This window comes from Stegostoma tigrinum, chromosome 10, assembly GCF_030684315.1.
Source record: "Stegostoma tigrinum isolate sSteTig4 chromosome 10, sSteTig4.hap1, whole genome shotgun sequence".
NCBI classification, from domain to species: Eukaryota; Metazoa; Chordata; class Chondrichthyes; order Orectolobiformes; family Stegostomatidae; genus Stegostoma; species Stegostoma tigrinum.
In genome coordinates this window covers 14,767,239-14,779,935 of record NC_081363.1, presented here as the reverse complement: position 1 = coordinate 14,779,935, position 12,697 = coordinate 14,767,239, and the positions used below count along the sequence as shown (strand labels likewise).

The window sequence follows — 12,697 nt, the reverse complement described above, 5'->3', positions numbered from 1 at the left end:
AGGACCGCAACTTCCCCCCCACGGTGATTGAGAACGCCCTTGACCGCGTCTCCCGCATTTCCCGCGACACATCCCTCACACCCCGCCCCCGCCACAACCGCCCCAAGAGGATCCCCCTCGTTCTCACACACCACCCTACCAACCTCCGGATACAACGCATTATCCTCCGACACTTCCGCCATTTACAATCCGACCCCACCACCCAAGACATTTTTCCATCCCCACCCCTGTCTGCTTTCCGGAGAGACCACTCTCTCCGTGACTCCCTTGTTCGCTCCACACTGCCCTCCAACCCCACCACACCCGGCACCTTCCCCTGCAACCGCAGGAAATGCTACACTTGTCCCCACACCTCCTCCCTCACCCCCATCCCAGGCCCCAAGATGACATTCCACATTAAGCAGAGGTTCACCTGCACATCTGCCAATGTGGTATACTGCATCCACTGTACCCGGTGCGGCTTTCTCTACATTGGGGAAACCAAGCGGAGGCTTGGGGACCGCTTTGCAGAACACCTCCGCTCAGTTCGCAACGAACAACTGCACCTCCCAGTCGCAAACCATTTCCACTCCCCCTCCCATTCTCTTGATGACATGTCCATCATGGGCCTCCTGCACTGCCACAATGATGCCACCCGAAGGTTGCAGGAACAGCAACTCATATTCCGCCTGGGAACCCTGCAGCCATATGGTATCAATGTGGACTTCACCAGTTTCAAAATCTCCCCTTCCCCCACTGCATCCCTAAACCAGCCCAGTTCATCCCCTCCCCCCACTGCACCACACAACCAGCCCAGCTCTTCCCCCCCACCCACTGCATCCCAAAACCAGTCCAACCTGTCTCTGCCTCCCTAACCGGTTCTTCCTCTCACCCATCCCTTCCTCCCACCCCAAGCCGCACCCCCAGCTACCTACTAACCTCATCCCACCTGCTTGACCTGTCCGTCTTCCCTGGACTGACCTATCCCCTCCCTACCTCCCCACCCACACCTTCTCCACCTATCTTCTTTACTCTCCATCTTCGGTCCGCCTCCCCCTCTCTCCCTATTTATTCCAGTTCCCTCCCCCCATCCCCCTCTCTGATGAAGGGTCCAGGCCCGAAACGTCAGCTTTTGTGCTCCTGAGATGCTGCTTGGCCTGCTGTGTTCATCCAGCCTCACATTTTATTGTCTTGGAGTCTCCAGCATCTGCAGTTCCCATTGTCTCTAATACCAACTGGTATCGGGATTGCTTTTTTATTCCAAAAAGAGGGGACTTAACAATTTACAGTATATCTTGTCCAAAAAGATTCCCATTAATGGAATGACTCTGTGGCTGAATCGGTGAGGCAGGGTTTAGGAAGTCAGGACAACTCTTGCCAGACTGGGGGTTTGCTGAATTTGAAAATTTTCACTTTTTCACAAAAAAACTCAAACAAAATGAGCTCAGCAGCCCCCTGTGGGAGTGACCCGCCATTCGTTTTGAAATTCAAAATGATGTATTATTTACCTGCTATGTATTATTACTTATTCCAGCGATTTATTTTATAGAAATTACTAGATATTTGGAAAGGTGCATCTTAGTCATCTCCTACTATGCTGCTGTCCGTTTCAAACAATAAGAGTCAAGCTGTTGACTCACTAAACTCCTGTTTCTGGGAGAGACAGACAAGAGTTCAGGAACTCCAGTGCTAGATAGAGCATTAGCTCCAAGTTACCTGTTCCTCCATAGCACTGACCACACACCTTGTCCCATATACTGCACCTTTAAAGTGAAGCTACCTTTAATAACTGCACCATCTTCACCCAGACAAATGGAGGCTGTTTTAGCGAATTCGTCAGTGAAGACATTTTCTAATCAACCTGTTCAGCGATATTATGACTCTCCTCTGGAGCAAAATCCTGGGCCTCCTGACTCAGAGGAACGTACAGTAGCACTGCACAAGAACCCCTTCAGTGTAAGTTAACTCCGGTTAGGATAATTATAGGTTTATATATCCAGCGGGGAGAAAAGGGACGGGGTGATTGTAACTGAGCAATCACATTCCGTAGAAAGGGACAAAAGGCACGACTTCCCATCCCTAATGAACGCGTTAATAATATTCACATAAACATTCAGCTCTTCCGTTCACATAGACACTAATGGAAGAGCTGAATTGTCCACCTTCTTCATGTTATTGTTAATGACACAAACCGACCGATATAGTCCCTTGAAAATCATAACCTAATTCAGTGTGATTCCTCAAATCTCTCATTAAATGGAACTGTGAAACTTACTTGGCTCGCGATTTTTCTCTGTCTTTCTCATCAGCGCCGGGAGAAATCAAATTGCTACACGGGGCAGAAAGTTAGCTTCTGAGATTACAGTTCCCTTCCAGACACTGTCAGTCCAAACAAAATCCAGTGTCGATTTCGTAACCCATTATTGTTCAATATCTAAAACCCATGAATCTGGACCCTGCTCAGTCCCGCCGTGTGTGTGTGTGTAGCTGTGTAATGTTGCAATGAGAGGTGTCAGTTTTACGCTCTCCGGCCCCCTCTCTTGTCCTAATCAGCATTTATGCAGGCCTGTTCGACTTTCTACCTTCACAAATAAAACCGAGAGAACTGCGGATGCTGTAAATCAGGAACGAAAACAAAGTTGCTGGAAAAGCTCAGCAGGTCTGGCAGCATCTGTGGAGGAGAAAAGAGAGTTAACATTTCGGGTCCGGTGACCCTTCCTCACAACTTTCTACCTAACTTCTTTAACATATAAAGGCAGTCTGAGTTCCAAATCACCGTGTCAAATGTTATTGTGACTTGGGAAGCGGAGATTGAACGAACACGAGGCGAGGGAAGATGAAGATTCTCAGATTCTTTCGTTGGAAAGTCTGCTTTGAGCGTGAAGGAGCAGGGTTTGATAAACATGCGCCGAAACGTGGGCCGTTGCTGTGTACAGTGTCTCTAACCAGGGTTCTGGGTACTGCTGTTACGTCGCGTATAGTAAGGCATAAAGCAGTTCCCACATGACCAGTCACATCTTGCAAACTCCCACCACTACTGCTTGTTTCTGGGACTGTTGCTCCTTGCACTGTATAGCTCAGCTGTACTAGTCATTACTGAATAAAAACCGAAAGGACTGCGGGGGCTGCAAATCAGGAACAAAAACAAAGTTGCTGGAAAAGCTCAGCAGGTCTGGCAGCGTCTGTCGAGGAGAAAGCATTTAACGTTTCGGGTCCGGTGACCCTTCCTCAGAACTGAAAGTGGCTGGGAAGACGTCAGTTCATGTGCGGAAAATAGGGAGATGGGTAGACGATAGGATCGAGCCCAAACAGAGAGAAAGACAGTTGGACAGACAAAGGAGTTGCTAACGATCAGGCTGGGAGGGTGAATAGTTGTTAATGGGGACTATTAGTGACTAACAACAGAGGGACTGTAGTGGCAGGCTATGTGGTAACAAGGCCCGGTGTGTGGGGTGGGGAGCTGGGACATGGGGGAGATTAGGCCCTAAAACTATTGAACTCAATATTGAGTCCGGAGGGCTGTAGGGTCCCCAGGCGGAAAATGAGGTGTTGTTCCTTCAGCTTGCCCTGGGCTTCACTGGAACACTAGCAAGCCAGAGAGAGACATGTTGGTCAGGGAGCAAGATGGTGCATTGAAGTGGCAGGCAACAGGTAGTTCAGGGTCTTTTTTTGCGAGCAGAATGTAGATGTTATGCGAAGCAGTCAAGTCTACGCTTCGTTTCCCCAATGTAGAGGAGACCACATTGTGAGCAGAAAATGCAGTAGACTAGATTCTGGGAAGTGCGGGTGAAGTGTTGCTTCACCTGGAAGGTATGTTTGGGCCCTTGGTTACTGGGGAGGGAGGAGGTAAATGGGCAGACGTTGCACCTTCACCAGTTACAGGGAAAGGTGCCGTGGGGCTGTGGGGCGGTGCTGGGGGTGAAGTAAGTATGGACCATGGTGTACCGGAGGGAACGGTCCCTGCGGAAGGCGGACAAGGGAGGGGAGGGGAATATGCGTCTGAGCAGCTTTGTCTCTCCACAGCAATCTCGTCACAAAACGTACATTGCCGATTCTTAGAGTTAATAGGAACTGTAGATGCTGGAATCAGAGCTAACACAGTGTGGAGCTGGATGAACACAGCAGGCCAGGCAGCATCAGAGGAGCAGGAAAGTTGGCGTTTCATGTCAGGACTCATTTATTTCTGTTGATCCCATAGAGCAACTATTCTCATCTTTCCTGTCCAACAATGATTGCTTCCTAATTTACCAAAATAACCCCTGTTACTTCAATCAAATTCTGTTATTCGTGTTACCCCGCTCTCTCGGATTTGTTTTAATCTTTCACTGGATGTCCGTCACAGCGTAGAGACAATTGTGGGCCTGGAGTCACATGTGAGAGTGGCAGCCTGGTTGTGGCAGCCTAATTGCTGATTTAAAACGAACTGCGGACGTTGGAAATCTAAAACAAAAACATAAATTGCTGGAGAAACTCAGCAGGTCTGGCAGCGTCTGTGGAGAGAGAAACAGATTTAATATTTCGAGTCCCAGTGACACTTTTCGGTGTCTGTCAATGATTAATTTTCACGGCTACTAGATTTACTAATTGAGTTTATATTTCACTCGGGTGCTGTGGTCGGGTTTGAACCCGTAGCCCCCAATGTTAGCAGTCCAGGTACATTCCAGCTCCATGATGTTGTTATCCTGCTCACTTCTCGTTTCTCTTCCAGGTTCTCCATTCCTGTGGGACTCTGTCCGTGTCAGTGTGTGTGGTTTGAACTCTCGGCTCGTTGCTGTAATTTATCAAGAGGGTGCTGCTCTCATTTGTGTAATCACGCACCCTGAAGACAGCCTGTGTCTTGCTGGCCGACTGTTCACCCTCAAACACCACCCCCCCACCAAACCACCCCCCTCACCCCACCCCAGGCGCTGTACGTCTTCCCCATCTCTAACTGTTCAACTTTAGCACGAAATAATACATCCAGTCGCAACAAGCAGTTCGAGCGGAAACACTTCTGAGGAAGGGTCACCGAACCCGAAACGTTAAGTCTGATTTTTTTTTATTTCACAGATGATGCCAGACCTGCTGAGCCTTTCCAGCAACTTCTGTTTTGGTTCGAGCGGAAATAGAGTTTTGAGGCTTCCAATATATGTCGTCCGACTACTCCCATTACAGACTGACGCTAGATCTCACGGTGCCCGGGAATTAGGGAGCACGGAGAGCTCAGATCGTGTGGAGCACGGGAAAATGTTAGCAATCAGGATACAGATGGGTTACTGATACTCCCTGTCAGATAGACACAGAACTGGGCTGCTGCTTACTGCCTCGTTTGCTCAAACATTAAAGTGTGTGTGCGTTTTGTTTTAAAGTTGTTCTGAACAGTTGGTATGTTTATTGGTTACCAGCCGGTCTGTTGCCAAATGCAGAGGTGGATAATTACTAACACACAAATCATCAACGTTTTCTTTCACTGTCCTTAAACACCCGCTGTCCGAACCACCCGGTGTCCCCCAGGAGTTTATAGCCTTAGATTGTCATAGCACCAGTGAACTCACAATGAGAGCATCACATAGACATTTTATAGACATCATATCGACAATCCATCACAGACTTTTTACAGCCCTAACTAACCCGCACCCTCTGCGTGCCTCGATATTCGGTATGAATTCAGACGAATTACTCTTAAGCATCTTATACATTCCAAGCTACAATGTGTTCTTGCCTCGATATTCGGTATGAATTCAGACGAATTACTCTTAAGCATCTTATACATTCCAAGCTACAATGTGTTCACTGTGTTAGCTCTGATTCCAGAAGAACACAAAAAGAACAAACACGCAAAAAGGTATTTATTCTTGTGTAGGATGTTTGACTATGCAGATCAATAAAAGCCTAGTCTGTCTGATCTGTGTCCTTTTCAGCACGAAGTCACATTTATTTATTATCTCTGTCCATGCCAGTTTATATTACTTGCTTCTTGCCTCGATGCAATTGAATACAAAATTTACCCGTCCCCCCACCCCCAAATCACTGTCTCTTTACACCTGTCTGCACCTCCTGCCCCTTGACTCCGGTTTACACGCTCCGTCATTTCTTATCTAAATTCTCTAAAGTGTGTGAGAATGAGAGCGTGTGCGCGTGTAAGTTCACGAGTCGGTGAGTGCAATAGTATGTGGGCTTGTGCGAGAGGCAGTGAGAAAGCGTGCGTGTGAGAGAGAGTGAGAGAGAAAGTGCGTGTGAGAGACGGTGAGAGAAAGTGTGTGTGTGTGAGAGAGTGAGAGAAAGTGCGTGTGAGAGAGACGGTGAGAGAAAGTGTGTGTGTGTGTGAGAGAGAGAGAAAGTGCGTGTGAGAGAGACGGTGAGAGAAAGTGTGTGTGAGAGAGAGAGTGAGAGAGAAAGTGCGTGTGTGAGAGAGACGGTGAGAGAAAGTGTGTGTGAGAGAGAGAGAGTGAGAGAGAAAGTGCGTGTGTGAGTGAGAAAATGTGTGTGAAAGAGAGAGACAGTGAGAGAACGTGTGTGCGTGTGTGAGAGACAAAGTGCGTGAGAGACAGTGAGAAAGTGTATGAGAGACAGTGAGAAAGTGTGAGAGTGATAGCGTACGTGTGAAACAGATAGTGAGAGATAGTGTGTGAAAACCAAAAGAACTATGGGTGCTGAAAATCAGAAACTGAAACAAAATTGATGGAAAAGCTCAGCAGGTCTGGCAGCATCTGTGGAGAGAAATCAGAGTTAAAGTTTCGGGTCGAGAGACAGTGTGTGCATGTGTGTGCGTGCGTGAGTGAGAAAGAAAGTGTGTGAGAGAATGAGAGAATGTGGAGAAACAGCGAGAGAGAGAGAGAGAGAGAGCGGCAATGTGTGCTTCGAGATCTTTCGTTTCATTAACGAGTTATTGTAACCGTTCGATCGCAGCCATCTGCACTAAACAACTTGGCCAACCCTAAACAACCAGTATTCTATATAAACACGTAGACCCGACACCTGCTCCAACCTTCCACATTCATCATCCCATACAATGCAAACAGAAGCTTGCTTATGCCAACCCGTGTCGCCTCACACCACACTAGCTCTCTATCATCTACAAAACATCAGCTCCACGCCACAAAATCCAAACAGCCTGGTTCTGATCCCGCCTGCATATGGAAACATCCTTCCCAGGTCTACCCTGTCAAGCCTTTTCGTAATCTTGAGGATCTGCCTCGGCAATGCCATGCTCCACACGCAGCCCGCGTGCCTGCTATCCGGTACCTAACTCTGCAGAGTCCTAGATCTGTCATCACGGTTTTCAGGCGGCAACATTACAAAGCTGACTGGTAAAAACCACAACATTCAGATGCTAGAGGACACCGTTACCCTTGTTTTCCCCCCCAGAAACCTCGGTTCTCTTCTCCCTATGCCCCGGAACTGCCTAAAATTCTGTACCCCCCTATACAACCCTGTCTACGTTTGCAGGTCCTCAGACCAATATGCACTTAAAAATTCATCCTACTTCCTATACTTTTTCTGATGAAGGGTCTAGGCCCGAAACGTCAGCTTTTGTGCTCCTGAGATGCTGCTGGACCTGCTGTGTTCATCCAGCCTCACATTTCATTATCTTGGATTCTCCAGCATCTGCAGTTCCCATTATCTCTGATACAATTTTAACCTCACTGCGAAGCCTCTTCCAGGGATGCCTAACCTGAAGAAGTTACCCTCCTCCCTCCGGGAGCTTTTGTGCTCCTGAGATGCTGCTGGGCCTGCTGTGTTCATCCAGCCTCACATTTCATTATCTACACTTTGTTATCTCGGATTCTCGAGCATCTGCAGTTCCTACTGTCTCTACTTCTTATACTATCGTTAATCCTGTACACCCTATATCTACAATTTTATTTCTTAAATGCTCCCATCCGTGCGGCGTTAGCAGACAGCCAAAATAACATACTATTGCAAAATTTACATTCCTAGACTCCAGAGTTATGTCCCAAGCCCGATATAAACACGTACACCTGGCACCCTACATGACTTTGCTAAGTACCCTGTCTTAGACTTTCATCTTCCACTCACTATCTCGCAGCATTCTATAGGTATACTATACAGCCTACACAATCCGATGCTTCGAACACGGGACAATTTTGTATCTAATGTAGTTTATGAAGCGTGTGTTAGCGTTGCATACAATCATCCACTGTCTTTTGATCATTCTCCAAATAACACGGACCACCGATTCTGTGCATTTTCCATGTTTACAGGATCACGTATAATGCGAATGCCCAGCATCGTACATTTCGCCGCAAACGTGATATCAAGTACAGTCCAAATCTAATGACATCCCGTCATACGTCCAGGCTTATCTGCACTGTTATCAGCAAGTCACTCAATGTGTGTGGTTCATTTTGAAGTTAAGCAGCTCCTACTTCGTTCTGTGTACTCTGTTTTTAATGCAATTTATATACATCGATGCCATGTCGCATAGCAGCTTATATGTCCAGCTTCCTATGTAATTCGATAGTCCTGTGGTATAGGTATGGTATCGTTCGAGACCATATCAGAGATTTCTATACAAGCTCATAAAGCCAGCACCCTATACAGTGAAAATCCACTGAATTCGAGAGGTCAACTCTATTTTTCTCTCCTCATAGATCTGCTTCTGTTTTTCAGCAATCTCTGCTTTTGTTTTCCCTATATTGTGCACTGGGTACCTCCAAACGCTGTACAATCCTGTACACTAACATGTAGAACATCCCAAGCACATTGGACTCTCTATGACATCTTCGATGCTATATCCTATAATATCCTTTACAAGAGCATGATATATAACCGAGCGGTATCGCTCAGCGATTCCTGAAATATTTAACTCCTGAGCAAGGAACGATCTTATCTGCAGTCACAATCGGAAATCAATCGAGAATATGCAATGCATGCTTTATAAATGTATGTGTGTTCGCTGACACTTTCTACCTATCACACACTGAGGGAAATCCATGGTGTACAGTACATTAAACAGTAGGAAGGAGTTCTGCCGCACCAATCATCGCATTGTTCACAAATCTGGAATGTCTAGATGCCTATCATACAGAACACAGACAGTAACACCTGGAGACTACTACATCAACACACTCTAACTTCAAATCAAGGCTCCAATATTGTCCAACTTTTAATAAAATCGTTTCAGCAGCCCCGAGCTCCGCACTATTAGACCCGGAGCTAACAAATATCCACGGTCTGAAAACGCCAACATTAAACATCTCTAAGCGCATTAAATCCAGGGCACATCCAAACCTCTATGGACTGAGACAATAAGACCATTGACAACATCTATCCAATACACTTAAAGCAATTTATATTAACTGTCGGAGATTTAATAAATGTGCATTTGATATAATGTATGTCTAAAAATTAAATTAAGAAAAAAAGAACTTCCTTTTGATGTGCCTAATGTCCACTGACTGCTCTGTGAATTGGTTAAATAACATTTGATAAACATGTGTCGTGGGGTTTATACACATATATATACTGATGCATTTTACATAGAGAGATGAATCCAATTTAAGCAGAATCATCGACTATTAAATAAATGTTTACTCTTCAATAACGACACAGGGCTTTGGAAGCCCGCTCAACCCCAGCCATGCAGTGTGGTTCCTGACCGTCCCCAGACCAGAGCTTGGACATTACCCTGCACAAAGCTTCACATCGATGTTTCCTTTTCACATTCTAGCCTTATCAAAACAGAGCGTAACGGATGGGAAGACAAGCTCTCACATTTGGCCAGATACATTTATATTCTTTGATACTGCTAGGGGTCTAAAATACAGGTCTAAAAACTAGTTTGGAATGAAAGTTGACTGATTTAAAACCAGATATTCCGAACTCAAATTTAAATAATATTCGATTTTACATTTTCCCTAAAAAATGATTTAAAACTAGTTATGCCGAATTCAAATTTACATAAACATCGAATTTATATTTTCTTTTTAAAAAGCTATAGGGAACTCTTTCCTGATTACATGAAATCTGTATTTTTTTCATTTGTATTAACATCAGAACTGGATACAAGTGCAGCGTAATGGATTGACCCTTGCATTGGAGCCGTGTGGGAGTGAGACATAATATTTGATAAAATCAAATCTACAGCTTACGTTGGCATCACCAGGCCAAAAGCGAACGAGCATTTATTTATTGGCATTTGTGATTCTATTTTTGCTCTGGCCTATTGCGGTGTCAGTGTTCCAGACAAGAATTTAAAGACTGTTCCGTTCACTAACTCTACAATGTATCTATTATCAGGTTGTTGTCATAAAGGAAGCTCTCACTGGAACAGAAACGGATTGCTTCCTTTTAGAAAAGAAAGCGCCTGCAATAAGGTTTAAAATAGAATTTAAACATTAAGATCGCTCGGTGTTTCCAGTTTAAGCGGCTGCGTAGGAGCCTTAAAGAGTGAACTGCTTTCACTCTGAATTGTTTAAATTGCTCTAGAGTCCCTGCATATTCGATATATTTCAAAGTGAGAATTTCTTGAAATTAATATTAGGTTCCATGGAGATTCTTCGTTTGCTTCCAATTGGATCTATTTTAGTGAATGGGGTGATATCAGCACGGTTAGCTGTACTTCAGTAGAACAGGATCGTCTCTCTCTCTCTCTCTCACTCTCACCTGAACTGACTTCCTGACAGGTCTCCAGGTGGATTGCGCCCCGGCGTGGAGGTTGCAGGTGAGCGGGAGGAGCTGCGTGGATTCCCGGGTGTTCGGACAACACATCCAGGAAGGCCGACTGCCCGTAGAAAGCCGGTAGAGCGGCGGCGCCGACCAGCCCCACCCCAGCGGGAGTCAGCACGCTCCTGGCCGCCACCAGGTGAGCTGCGGCCGGCAGGGAATCGGAGATGATCCGCGTGGAGGCGGGCGGCTCTTTATTCAGTCCGAGAATCTCCTGGATCCCAAAGCCCGTGCACCGCGACGGGTTCCCGGAGCCGGGGAGGCCTTTCGGCCGCTCGTTACCTGTCAGGTTTGGAGAAATCGAGAGCGTTTTGGACTTGTTAAAATTGTCGGAGACCATTTCCTCTTTACCTGTCATGCTGGCGGATTGTTCAGCCTTGCGGGGGGTTTAACACTCTCCCTGTAGTTTTTACCCCCTTCCCCACCCCACCCCCCTACTTCCCACTGGTCCCAGGTGCACTGTCCAATGTGTAATGCTGTGATCCCTTTAGAAATTCCCTATTTATTTAACAGGACAAACCCTTCGGGGGCAACAACATCAGCGTCCAATCAGCAGCACGGGATCAATTAGGAACCTCGGTTCATACTCCCTCCCTCCCACCCTGCAGGAATTAAACCCGCTCTCGCTCATTTCGGTTTAATCTCCCCTATAGATTCGTCCGAACGCTCTCCTTCCTTGACCAGTTCATATTTGGACAACAGCATCGCAAACTCCGAGCAACAAGTTCAGCACCACCACCACCCCCCCACCCCACCCCCGTTTTTCCCTCTCTCCTCAAGTTCCCAGACCGAGTTCAACCCGTTACTGAGATTTCGTTTTTTCGGAAAAAAAATTGTATCACCTTGATCGATATTTCAAGCTTGTTTATCTTGTTCAGGGTCTGGAGAGGGAGAATGGGCGATGACTGTTTATGTCAACCTAGGTAACCGAAAACCAAACATTTGCAGATGACCCTTTATTAACGAATAGAAATAAGACCCTGTTCACAAAATTGTTACTTTAAACTCCCACAGAAATATTGATGTGTTTACATCTGATCAGTTGTCAAAATAGTGATATCTTCACAAGTGTTTATCCGGCATTCTTAATACTAATCCTACGCGCTGTTTTGACTCCTCAGCTTCTCTGGACAACTCACTCTCCACACTTTATAAAAAAAATTCGATAAACAATATTATTTTTCTTTCCATCGCTCCCTTACAGCAGTTCAACTCCAGTCACTTTTCCTCGTTCTGGGTCGATACCCGAACGGGTCCTGTCAACTCCGCAGTCTTATCAACCGTCTTAATCATTTCTAACCTGCCACCGCTCCCCACCCTCCACGCCACCCAGCAAAAATGCATCCGAAACGTGAGCACACAGGGGGACAAATATCGTGGCGCCTCAACAATCTCTCAAATGGATTGGAAGTGATTCGATGAAGAGAGAGAAATGAAATGGAAAGACTCGGTTGCAGATGGAATTAAAGCCGTAAATATTTGCACACACATACACAGGCATCTGTATAACATAGAGATAAAGAGAGCTCTTTAGCCGAGGGTAAACATAATTACACCAGAACATCTCGCTCTCCCACACTCAAGAGATTCTCCAAAGAATGTCGCACACTCACTGTATCACAACGCACGCCAGATCCAATGAAATACACACAAACACACACACACATTCATTGCAATGTGTCAGGGCCTAGTCGTCACCTCTACAAAACACAATTTCTATTATACCCTGAGTCTTGTACTCGAGAGGTCTCTGTGGCAGATAAACTGCGCCATAACATGAACAATTTGACTGCGCAAAATTTGGTCTTCAATTGATCTGGAGTTTTTCTGGGCTTCCTTCCAGTAGATCTATTTGAATTCATTGGCAAATCTATCCGTATGCCTTGGTTGAGGAGATATTTTCTTCGACCTTCTCCGCCTTGACTCACATTCCGCAGGGAAACTGCACGGGGTTAAATCTGTCGCAACGATATCAGCGATTTCTGTCTCTCTCTGGTTCAGAGAGATTGCTAATATTATTAGTCGGTGGTTAGACCAAAAGGCTCGTGAT

At 46.0% G+C, this 12,697-nt stretch overlaps 1 protein-coding gene across 3 annotated transcripts in view; it reads right to left on the bottom strand.

The window, feature by feature from the left end:
- vsx2 (visual system homeobox 2) overlaps positions 1 to 12,214 on the bottom strand; it is a 95,676-nt gene extending 83,462 nt beyond the window's left edge. For 2 of the 3 annotated variants that reach the window (XM_048538054.2, XM_048538056.2), the window contains exon 1: positions 10,588 to 11,044. In XM_048538054.2, coding sequence (XP_048394011.2) covers positions 10,588 to 11,005 — 418 coding nt within the window. In that variant the 5' untranslated portion in view covers positions 11,006 to 11,044. Of the gene's footprint in view, positions 1 to 10,587; positions 11,045 to 12,140 lie in introns of those variants that run through there. The other variant, XM_048538055.2, reaches the window with a different exon arrangement.
- Between the last annotated feature and the right edge of the window lie 483 nt (positions 12,215 to 12,697).